This window comes from Asterias amurensis, chromosome 21, assembly GCF_032118995.1.
Source record: "Asterias amurensis chromosome 21, ASM3211899v1".
Lineage (NCBI taxonomy): Eukaryota > Metazoa > Echinodermata > Asteroidea > Forcipulatida > Asteriidae > Asterias > Asterias amurensis.
This window is the reverse complement of record NC_092668.1, coordinates 5,556,509-5,569,025: the sequence shown is the minus strand read 5'-3', so window position 1 is coordinate 5,569,025 and position 12,517 is coordinate 5,556,509. Positions and strand designations below refer to the sequence as shown.

At 38.4% G+C, this 12,517-nt stretch overlaps 1 protein-coding gene across 1 annotated transcript; it reads left to right on the top strand.

Annotated features, from left to right (window-relative positions):
* Positions 1 to 166: 166 nt before the first annotated feature.
* LOC139952982 (alpha-2-macroglobulin receptor-associated protein-like) lies at positions 167 to 10,866 on the top strand. Its single transcript, XM_071952339.1, has 7 exons — positions 167 to 486; positions 1,820 to 1,964; positions 4,357 to 4,488; positions 5,563 to 5,670; positions 6,315 to 6,556; positions 8,446 to 8,610; positions 9,603 to 10,866. The coding sequence occupies exons 1-7, from the start codon at positions 289 to 291 to the stop codon at positions 9,669 to 9,671; spliced, it is 1,059 nt and encodes a 352-aa protein (XP_071808440.1). The 5' UTR covers positions 167 to 288; the 3' UTR covers positions 9,672 to 10,866.
* Positions 10,867 to 12,517: the final 1,651 nt, after the last annotated feature.

The window sequence follows — 12,517 nt, the reverse complement described above, 5'->3', positions numbered from 1 at the left end:
AAAAGACATTTATTTTGGTTTGTGGTTTAGATTGTCGCCGACGGACTAATTAGCCAGTTTATTTTATTGCTAGCCAATCACGAGACCGTACGTATAAAGTCAAAGGTCGCACTGTGTTTTGCCATGTGTGATAGCTGTACGTGGTTCACCTCTACGTAGCTAGCTAGCATGCAAGAAGAGCAGTCAGTCACTGAGTTTTCTTTACCGACTGTGTGCTGCCGTCGTGTGAACTGAGATTTTTCTATTTCAAAACCTCTAGATATTCCAACCTAAGCTGCCATATCCAATATGTTTTCTATCAAGGAAATAGTGGTAGTTATTTTTACATTGGTTTTCGTCTGTAGTGTTGTTCGAGCTCAGGGTAAATATTCAGAAAACACTAACGAGTCGGGTGGGCGTAACATTCGAGATGGAAAGAGAACCGCTCAAGATGATCTTGACTTCAGATCAAGAATTGTTCAACAAGTTTGGGAGAAAGCTAAGAAGGTGAGTTCACAATATACAACCTGCTTGTTCTACTGCATACTGTAGCTAGTAGGTAGTGCGACTATCTGTGGGTTTCTAGTTTTTTTTGGACTTATTAAAATTAAAAAAGAAACATTTAATAATTTATTATGATGAACATAAAATGTGTACTTGCTTGCTTAATTTTGAGTGAGCATGGTTGAGTTGAGGATATTGAGGATCAGAGTGAGTGAAGCCTGGTTCATACTTCATGCGAATTTGATGTGAATTTGTCGTCACAACTCCTCTTTCGTGGCGATATTCGCTAGAGAGTTGAGCACAACTCAACTAAGTGCGAATTTCGTTGCGAATTTGTGACGTCAACATTTGCATCGCATTCGCATTCACAGGAAGTATGAACCGGGTTTTAGAGGGTGTTTTGTTTCCAACAAACCTTATGTTTTGTTAGTGTTATAATAGACCTTATGCACATGACGTCATTTCAGTACGGCGCCCTCGCCTCGCCTTGAGGTCAAAAGGTGGTTGTTCATTGGCCAATCTATGTGCGTTTAGATTGTTTCGTCACTGTTTGACCTCAAAGATGGCAGCTGGATGAGGTCTATGCATAAGGTCTATGCAATGACTTAACAGGAGCTTTAGACCCAGTTACCATGGTTACTGGGAAACTGTACTCTGGGGTGCTGTTTAAGGCCTGCGAGCCCACCCCATCATACCACCTCCATCCAACAGTCATGGTAGGCCCATTGCTAGGCCCCGTCTTCGGTGTCACACGAAAGCAAACATCATGGTTGAACGGACAATCTGTTGAGTTGTCGAGTTTTCTCAACTGCCGAGGTTGTTTGATCGAGCGGTCGAGTTGTTCGACGGACAATTTGTTTGAAATTCTGCACTGGCTTCAGTATTCTCTTCAGGTTCTTCAGATTTGTATAATTTTTAGTGCCCAAGAATTTAAATTGTTTTGGGACACTAAACTAGTGTTAATGTGTAATTATTACTGGGTGTCCAAAGAGATTTCACAGCATTACAAAACTAAATTTAAACCGACTTGACAGACACACTTCAAAAAACCCTGCTGAAAACTCAGGATTCTTTAGCCACCACTGACAGTTTTGTTTCTGTTCCGGACCACCAAACATTTTTCAACAGTTATAAACGAAATGTCAAATTTGGTAAATTACTAGGAACACAAACTGTATCCAAAGCCATTAATTTGGAGTACTGTTTTGGTTAGAGTCTGTTTTATGATAACATTTTTTCATTAGTTAAAGAAATCCTGGGCAGAACCCTAAAGTTACATTTGCTGATGTTTTGGCATCAAATGATTAATCTAATGGTGATTCTTCCCTACTTTTAGATGAAGATGCCACCAGTCAAGATGAATGAGTTAAGAGAGTCTTTGTTGAAACACGACACTAAAGTGATGCAGTTGAAGAAACATCAGCGAGATGGGGCAGATGCTGATGGAGACACCGAAGCTCTCCTTCGCCGAAGATTATCAGGTAATTAGTGAGGAGGATTATCTGGCAATTGGATTATCTTGTGATCATGTCTAGTCCTTATTCGGTGATCTTGTTATGAAATATAAAATAACAGTGTCAGTGGCTTCTTATATACCGGTCTAAGCTTGGGCGATATCATGATATTATCGAATATTGCGACATTAATTTGGAAACGATTTCTATATCGGATGGATTTTGTTTTAATCGAAATATCGATATATCGCGATATATCGCAATATATCGCGATATCGCAATATCGATTAAATATCGTGATGTATTTGCTAGCTGAGACATCTTGCACCCCATAAGTTTGGAGTAAAACCAGAAGAATAGCTCATTAGAACACCTCTCTTAAGCTATGACTGTCTCTTCTACAACTTTCACTTGGAGTTTGAAGACTGATGATGTCAAATTTCATTAATCGCGATTATATCGAATATCGCGATATATTGTTGGAATATATGAATAAAATGAATCGATATCGCCCAAGCTTATACCGGTCAGTGCCATTACTCGGTGACGCTCAAAGCTATTCAACATTTAGTATTTTCCTGTAAGGTGTTGTGGAGCTTGAAGTACATGTATGAGACCAATTCAGTACATGTATGAGCACAATATGCTGCCAATCAAGGAACACCAGGCGAACCCATTCTTCACAAGTAACACACTCAGGACCTACGGCTATCGTCCAACGGACGCAGTAGTAGGCCTAATGGTTAAAATTTCCACAGAAATCTTTAGGCGGCAGCAAGTGAACAAAGGCAAGTAAAACAAACGTCAAATGGAAAAGCATTGCTGGCAAAAATTCATTGGTTGCAGCTGTGTTTGTTTGTCAATTGATTTTTGTTTATTTGTAAGCATTTAAACATGGGGCACTTTTACAAACAGAGAGAGTTCTTTCTCTTTGTTGATAGATTCTGAACTGTGAAGTTAGGTTCCAATTTACTTACGAGTTTTAATGTATTTTGAAGTGTATTAGATTACAAGCTGAAAATGTAGCAAATTCATCTTCAATTTAAACATCCCCTAATATTGCTTATAGCAGAAAGTTAGGCGAAGAAGTTCCTAAGTTGGCTGGGTTATTTTTTGGTGAAATAGAAAGTTATACTAATTATTGTCGGAATTTTCATATTAATTATACAGTACACAGTTTTGTTTGCATACCATAGTGAAACTAAAATGCTGGCAGACAGTGGGCTTAGTCATCCCTTATGACAGGTGGAACAAATGAAAGTAAACATATAAACTGTTTATTTTGTTCACCATTAAAGCCATTGGACCCTTTCGGTAAACAGTGTTGTCCAAGGCCCACACTTTGTGTACCACAACTTCTATATCAAATAACAAACCTGTGAAAATTTAGGCTCAATCGGTCATCGGAGTCGGGAGAAAACAACGGAAAAACCCACCCTTGTTTCCGCGCGTTTCGCCGTGTCATGACATGTGTTTGAAATAAATCCGTAATTCTCGTTAACGAGAATTTATATTGTTTTGCTGTTTTCTCAAAAAGTAAAGCATTTCATGGAATAATATTTCAAGAGAAGTCTTTCACCGTTGCCTTCTGTAAACCCTGTAAGTTATTTGTAAATCTGTGAACTTTTTTTTTTTTCCTGAACCGAAAGGGTCCAATGGCTTTAAAGGCAAGGTGTACATTACTTTTGGTAATTTCCACAAGTTATACATGGTAATTACTCCAAAATTTAATGCAAGTAAAAGCTAGGATTTGGTAAAAGGGTGTCAAAGTTTGCTGGAAAATTTAAAAACTGGGTGTCCAATATACACTTTATGTGTACAGATAGAACACAGGGTGTCCAAATTTAAAACAGAGTGTGCAAACAACACGCCGACACTTTTTTGGCTCACACTGTGAGTTAATCGTAAAAACTCTCTCTTGGTAAGAAGCACTGAAGAGCTGTTGATGTTATAATTATAAAACATTGTTGGAAAGGACCCTTTTTGTTTCGAATATGAGAAACGCTTCAGGCATGTGGAGCCTTTCTCAGACATCTGAATGCACACAATCCTCTGCGATGGGGCTGCTGTGCAATGCAATGAGGTTTGCATTGCGAAGACCAATTCAGCCAAAATGTTCACAGGTTTGTTATTTTAAGAACACTCTGGGATACATTGACAATAGGTACCAAAAGTAAATCCTGCCTGTAAAACAAAATAATTAAAAAAATTGCTGACACAAGCATATTGTATACCATTACATACTGTACGTGTTGTGCTTAGGGTGTGGTCTCATAATTCAAACGTAGACCCACATACCTTGAAATGGAGTGTCACTGAGTGATGGAGATAAGCGCTATATAAGAAGCCACTAGTTAAATGCCATCAAAGATTTGAGATGATTCTGATTTGTTTTGGTCCCGCGTTGATAATTTTTCAGACATTATGAGACAATTTGGAATGATTCCACCAGAGGAGACAGAGAGGAGGAAGTCCAGAGAAGCTTTTAAAACATCCGGCGGGGATTTCAGTGACGCTAAAATCAACAAGCTGTGGATGAAGGCGCAACAATGTAAGTTTGGAATACTTCATTCAGTAGTTTCATCCGGTCGATGCAGTGCATCGGATAGTGTCCCTCCACACACATGGGTCCTCCATTGCTGTACGCAGCTCCTCCCGTTGCAGGCCAGAGTCCTGGCACAAGGTGTCCACATAGGTGGTTTGTGGTCCGCCACAGGAACAGTGACCCTTAGTAGGGTCCCATAGCACCAGCCTGCTCACTGCCAGCTCAGTACATGTATATCTGAGACAGTGACCTGCTTATCTCATCCTTCTTGTCCTAACCTTGGTGCTAACTCTCTGTAGTCCAGGTAGTCCACGGTAGAGCTCCTGGTTTGTGATGCCTCTCCCAATGTATCTGTTTTATACTTGAACATTTCATAAATAAACCAGAAGTTTAAGTTTGAAATAGTTTGGGTTTTAACATGGACAAAATTTACAGGAGCAGCAGGGCCCAATTTCATAGAGCTGCTAAGCACACAAATTTGCTGAGCACAAATTTTTTGCCTTGATAAAAACAGGATTACCAACCAAATTTTGACGTTATTTTCAGGATTTATAGCAAACAACAGCTGAAAACCAGTAACAAGCAATATGTAACAAATGGATGTTAGTAATCCTGAAATTTTGTCAGTAATCCTGTTTTATCAAGGCAAAAATGTCATGCTAAGCAAATGTTTGTGCTTAGCAGCTCTATGAAATTGGGCCCTGGACTTGAAACGACCTTCAGTCATTTTGGTATACAAAAAAAAAAGTGAAAAAAAATGCTGGAAGCGTCTCGATATGCAAAAAGGCAAAAGGCCTGGAATTGAGGATAACTCAAAAACCCAAGCAAAAGGCAGAACTTTCTTGCTGTGTGTTGTTCTCTTCGTGTGTGTGAAATAAAACGTTGCACGAGGAGTGCATGCTCTGACCATGCTCGGTGCAGTAAAGGTGCTGGCAGCCTTTGTTTCAGTCCTATGATGGGACACGAAAATACACGTCACCTTAATGCTAGACTGGAAAATAGTGGTGCGTTGACACAACATTCAATGTCAAAATTGACAAACTATTTAGATTAAACATTTCTGTCTTCTTTCCCACACAGTACCCAACTTTAGCGCTCTGGAATTGGAACAGCTTAGAGAAGAACTACTTCACCATCAAGAAAAACAAGACCAGTTTGAGCAACTGTCAGAACAGCTTTATGGAGACAGTATGTCAGTTTGATTCAATCATAAGAAACATAATTTAGTTAATTATATCAAATAGTAAGCCACAAGGGAAACTGACTGGGTAGATTTTAAACAATTTGGGTTTGAACAATAAATTTTGCTGAGAGTGCTGGGCAAAAGTTGCAAGTCGTGGACTGAAGAGAGCTCAACTATAAACAATCAATCTTGCACCATATCCTATAGGACATTGGCCCCACAAAATGTCAATCTCCAATACTGCCTTTCTTGCGCTCTTCATAGACCTTATGCACATAACGCCATTTGAGTAGGGTGCCCTCGTCAAGAGGTAAATTATAAAAGAAGGTCACTCAATGGTCCACCTTGCGCGCTGCACGTGTATAGATGTGTGTTCACCATTTGTTGCATCATCGTTTTACCTCTTCGATGGCGACATGATGACGTCGATGCATAAGGTCTATTGTTCCATGTAGAAGGAGGTGTAGGCAATGATATCATTTTCACGTCTCTGCCTAGGCCTACCCCCGTCTATTTTTCCCAGTTGTTTTGAACTTAGTCAAGTAGGATGCAATTTGTAAGTCTGTTGTTTTCCAATCTCACTTTGTGGCCAAAATAAGCAAGCTTGTAGATGACTCACTTTATTACCCGTTACCAATTTATTCTTTAGAAGCTAAAGATGCCAATCGTGTTGATCGTGATTCTATCAAACCGGTGGATCCAAAAGATCGTTCCATCTTGGAGCTCGATCTGAAGCTCCAGCACCGGAGCCTGAGTCGTGACTTTCAGCGACTCTCTTCAATCACAATTCCCGACGGTCATCGCGGCGACTTCGTTGAGCCACGGATCATCAATCTCTGGAGGGAAGCCCAATTCTCAAACTTTACGGAAGAGGAACTCGAGTCGCTCAAGGTGAGTTGGGTAAATAGCACTGGAGATTGTTGGTAATTACACAAAATACCTGTTAGCATAAACACTAACTTGGTAACAAGCAATGGAGAACTGTTAAAACATTGTGAGAAACAGCTCCCTCTGAAGTAATATAGTTTTTGAGAATGAGGAAATTTCTCAATCAAAATATTTAAAAAAAGATTTCAGGGTTGAAGCCTTTTACTTAGCATCTGAAAACACATTCATAGCTGTGCAACAAGGGTGTTTTTTCCCTTTCATTATTCTGTTGCAGCTTCGATGACTAATTGAGTAAAAAATTTCACAGATTTGTTGTTTTATGTACATGTTAGGATACACCAGGGCCCAATTTCATAGCGCTGTTTAACGGTAGGCAAATTTGCGTGCTTACTGTAGCAGAAAAATTTGCTTAAGCCTTAGCGTATTTCACTGGTTAGCAGAAAAATTGGGCGGCCATATTGCGTGTTTACCGTGGATTTGCATTGTGGCGTCATTTATTTTCGGCGGTAAGTACCGGAAGGTTAGCATGCCTTTTCGTGTGCTTCTAGTTAGCAGCACTATCAAATACAGATTATGCAGTAAGCACAAAATCGGCCGCTAAGCAGCTCTGTGAAATTGGGCCCTGGTGAGAATACTGGTCTTTGACAATTACCAAAGGCGACTGGTGTCCAGTGCCTTTCTTTTGAGTTCATCAGTCAGTTATATTTTCACAGTATTATGCATCTGAAATGTTGCTGATGTTCAGTTTTTTAGAAACTTGAGCAGAGGATGTGCTGTGTGGCATTGCTCTTGAGCTTTTTTTGTAGAGCAGCTGAGTGGGTTAGTCAACTGCAGGCTCAAGGCCAGTGGACCACAGGCTCAAGGCCAGTGATTTCACCTTCAAGCCAGTAAACTCAAGACTGACAAGTCTGACTTTTCAAGTGTTGACTTTGAGTCCAAGCTGACTTTTTCATTACTCGGCAGAGTCCATTTTAAGCCATCGGGCACTTTCGGTAAACAGTGTTGTCCAAGGCCCACACTTTGTGTACCACAACTTATATATAAAATAACAAACCTGTGAAAATTTAGGCTCTATCGGTCATTGGAGTCAGGAGAAAATAATGGGAAACCCACCCTTGTTTCCCAACGTTTCACCGTGTCATGACATGTGTTTAAAATAAATCTGTAATTCTCGCTATCGAGAATTGATATTTTTTTAATGTTTTCTCAAAAAGTAAAGCATTTCATGGAATAATATTTCAAGATAAGTCTTTCACCATTACCTTCTGTAAACCCTGTAAATTATTTGTAAATCTGAACTTAATTTTGTTTCTGTACCGAAAGTGTATAATGGCTTTAAAGGCAGTGGACATTATCGGTAATCACTCAAAATAATTAATAGCACAAAGACTTACTTGTTAACGATCAATGGAGAGCTGTTGATAGTACAAAACATATTAAAAATCGGCTCCCTCTGAAGTAACAGAGTTTTTGAGAAAGTAATTTCTCACTAAAATATTTTGAATTTGATTTCTGGTCCTAAGAATTAGATTTTGAGGTCTCGAAATCAAGCGTCTGAAAGCACACAACTTGTGCGACAAGGGCGTTTTTTTCTTTCATTATTCTCTCGCAACTTCGATGACCAATTGAGCTTAAATTTTCACAGCTTCGTTATTTTATGCCTATGTTGAGATACACCAAGTGAGAAGACTGGTCTTTTGACAATTACAAATATTGTCCAGTGTCTTTAAGTAAGGATATAAAGGACAAGGAACAATTGAAGTTAATTGTCTCGCTCAAGGACATAAGTGCAGAGACCGAGATTCAAACCCATATGGCCTACAACAACTTGAATTTGGTGCGCTTAGACTGCTCAACGTGCCCATGTAAAAGTTTTTAAACTTTTCTTTCAGACCGAGTTGAAACATTTTGAGGTGAAGCTGACCAAGTTTGAGACTCTACATGTACAGTCACTGGAAGCGGAGAAGAATTATCGCGTATCTAAGAAACTTGGTGAACCCGCTGATGCCATGAAGCACAGATCTCTAAGAGAACAGGCTAGTGATATCGGCAGTAAGGTTAGTGTTTCATGTAAAGGGGGGGGGGGGAGAATACATTATGTTTTTGTTTGGGGGTCGGCGGTGGGGCTATTAAAGGGTTTGAGGAGTATGGCCTTGTTTTTCATCCGGGTAAGACAGAGTACCTCGTGAAGTTATTAACAGATGTGACAATCACCTTTTGTGGAGCCATGATACCTTGTGTCAGCAAGTTTCGCTATCTTGGCACAATAACTCACAATCTCAATGACAGAGGTCCGGATAAGAATAGGGATCGGAAGTGCAAGTACTTGACCCCTTTGCGTGTTTCCCTTTTTGTACAGACACAAAACACAAACTTTCACAGATTTACATTACACCGCCACACGATTTCAAGATAACGATTGGGCACCCTATGAGGAAATTGTAAATTTTCTACTGGAGCATTTCAAGGGCATTAAGGCAATGACCAGGGGGCATGGAGGCAGTTGCTTTTATTGCCTCTGTGAAGTATCAGGCCTGTGTGTACATGATATAACATACCTGTGAAAATTTGGACTTGGTTCGTCGCGTGAGTCGGGAAAAAATAGTGATACATTATGCACAACTTTCTGCATGGAAACACGTTCGGTTGTAACAACCAAAAATCAGCAGTTTGGGTGTTTTCAGGTTTTCTAATACAGTTTTCTCAGTAGTGAGTTCATTTCAGAGGAAAATATTTCACAGAAAAAAATGATTTTGAGACCTCAGAATTAGATTTTGAGGTCTCGAAATCAAACATCTGAAAGCACACAACTTCGTGTGGCACGGGTGTTTTTTCTTCCATTATTATCTCGCAACTTCGACGACCAATACAGTTCAAATTTTCACAGTTTTTTTTATGCATATGTTGAGATACACCAAGTGAGAAGACTGGTCTTTAACATTTACCAATAGTGTCCACTGTCTTTAAAAAGCAATGGACACTAAACTTCTGTATGTATGATGTTGACAATAAATTTTTTATTGAATTCTCTTAATTTTCTTCATTTCAGGTTAACCAATATATAAACAACATGAGAGGTCAGATCAGAAAGGGGAAGCTTCGTGCGGATGAACTCTAATCAAGCGCCTGCCACAGAGAGATAGACCAGAACGAAATACGCCACTACAAAGATACAGGAATTTTCTTTTATATTTAAAAACTTTATTTGAAATAATAATCTCTTTTAACTATTTTTTTTTCATTTTTAAAAACAGCGTATAGTAATTATGTCAGTTCTTGGAATTTCCACCGTCTTTGATACTAAAAACAATTTTGTACTGACTAAAATTTTTTGACATTTTTGTTTTATTTCATAACAAAATAATGAGAGAACTATTTGTGGAAATAGCGTTTGCTCATTTTTTAAATTTACGTTTTAGCTTAAATTTATTTATGAAAATATTTTCATGTCCACAAATTGTTGTCTTACTTTTGCTCAACAAAATTTGCGTATGTTGTTTTAACACTTTCAAAGTGTATTCACCCAACTCCCTCCCAAAATGAGATGTCCTATTTTTCTCCAAATTATAGAATAAGTCTGAAATTTCAATCTATATTAGAAGTAAACCCATGAGATGGACATTCTATTTTCTTTTAAGAATTTTGTTCTGCTTTTCCGAAGAAGTACTCTTAAATATTTTGTAGTTTTGTAGTTTATGAAATATTGTAACCTCTAAAATTTCTGAAGTGAATTTTTCCCTGTGGAGTCACGATAACATGGATTAAAGAGCTTTAGTGCACGAACATGAAGTAATAAATGTAATCAAATCTATACAAATGTCTCTATGTTGAAAAAAAATAATAATGAAAGTGTACTCATTAAAGACACTGGACACTATTGGTAATTGTCAAAGACTAGTCTTTTTAGTTGGTGTATCCCAACATATGCACAAAATAACAAACCTATGAAAAATTGAACTCAATTGGTCGTCAAAGTTGCGAGAGAATTGGAAGAAAAACACCCTTGTCACACGAAGTTGTGTGCTTTCAGATGCTTGATTTCAAGACCTTTAAAATCTAATTCTGAGGTCTCGAAATCAAATTTGTGGAAAATTACTTCATTCTCGAAAACTATGTTTCTTCAAGGGGATTCGTTTCTCTCAATGTTTTATACTATCAACAACTCCCCATTACTCGTTACCAAGAAAGGTTTTATGCTGATAATTATTTTGAGTAACCAATAGTGTCCACTGCCTTTAACTGAGAAGCATATTTAAAATATTCAAAACAGTGACAAAGAAGAAACAAAATGAAGTCAATTAAAGATCGTTTCATACAGAGATCTGTAATCTTTGTGTTGTTCCTTGCGGGCAAGAGGGGGAAAAGACCTCTAGCATAATATGACGTCACCTTGAACGAGGGCAATGGTGAGCTGTCTTTGGCTGAGCCTGGACATCTGAAAGCACACGTTGAGGCTCGTGAGTAACGCCAGAGACTGGCCTTTAGCCGAGGTCAATCCCCGTCCATATTCACCTTTCACCTACATTCATTTCACATAGAGATACGCAGTCAAGTTCTACACCAACATTACATGCAAGTACAATGTACTGTACATAATACACATGTGGACTAATGCGGACGACCGAAATTTAGCTTTCCATATCTGTGTTTTGATTGGTCCGAGGTGATGTTTGTCAGCTGCACTCACATCACCCCGGACCAATCAAAATACAGATATGCAAAGCAACGTCACTGCACGTTTATCCATGACATTGGACCAATGGAATCACTGGTCCGGAAAAGCAAGTCCAGTCTTTATCCGCTATTCCTTGCGGATAAAAGACAGGGGCCCAGTCTATCATTGGCTGCAAGTTGATTTTGTTCGAGATTTAGATAAACCTGTTGTCCGTTTGGGAATGCTGCGGCCAGAGGTGATGTTGGTACCCTCTGTGACCTATGTAAACCGGATCGATTCGGTACTTTTGAACGAAATACCATGACAGTTTTCGTTTTTTTTCGCCTCGAGAAATGTACACTCTATTCAGCTGAAACTCTCTTGGACGATCTTTGGACTATTACCTTTCCATGATATAAAGCAAACCACGCTTGTTGGCATGAACGTATTAGCAAAACATTCAATCGTGTTAACAGATGTTCTGACCAAATTCAATTTTTTGTTTCTAAATTTTCAACGAAAATATCTACCATTATTGGATTCTTTGTTCTCAACAAATGCAACACTAAAGCAAATATTCAATCGTGTTGACGATGTTCTGAACAAAGTAAATATTTTTTTTTGCAAATTTCTTTCAAATAAATAAAATATCTCCTTTTGTTTCAAACAAATTCAACACAATTTTTGAACAGCTGTGTGACAAACTGTGGCCATCTGTTTTTGTTTGACATTTTTTTTATGGCTTTGCATATTTCTCCATCCCTGGTTGACAGAAACTTGGGCTGAGTGACGTTGGGATGGAATTGTCTATAAATCAGCATTACGTTGACAAAAAAACATTCATTTGAAGACAAAATCCAATTCTGAGGTCTCGAAATCAAATTACTTCTTTCTCGAAAACTACGTTACTTCAGAGGGAGCCGCCTCTCACAATGGTTTATATTATCAACAGCTCCCCATTACTCGTTACCATGTAAGGTTTTATGCCAAGAATGATTTTGAATAACTCTCAACAGTGTCCACTGCCTTTAAGTTATTTTTCAAGCATACTTGACAAACTTTACATTTAATACAAAAAAAACTGAGTGCCATTCGGAGGTTTAGTTTTACTATCTTCCTTGGATTAATAAATATTCTAAGTCTTCTTTTTTTCTTCAATTATTAGGAAACTATAGGAAATGTCTTTATTTTTGTTATCTTTTAAGTTACTCATTTATTTTTAGGAAGCAGTCATTCGTGCTTCGAATTCCCGCGTGAATTTAAGCACTTTTATAATACTAGCCTTTTGTCAAGGCCTTCGTGTTGGCGTA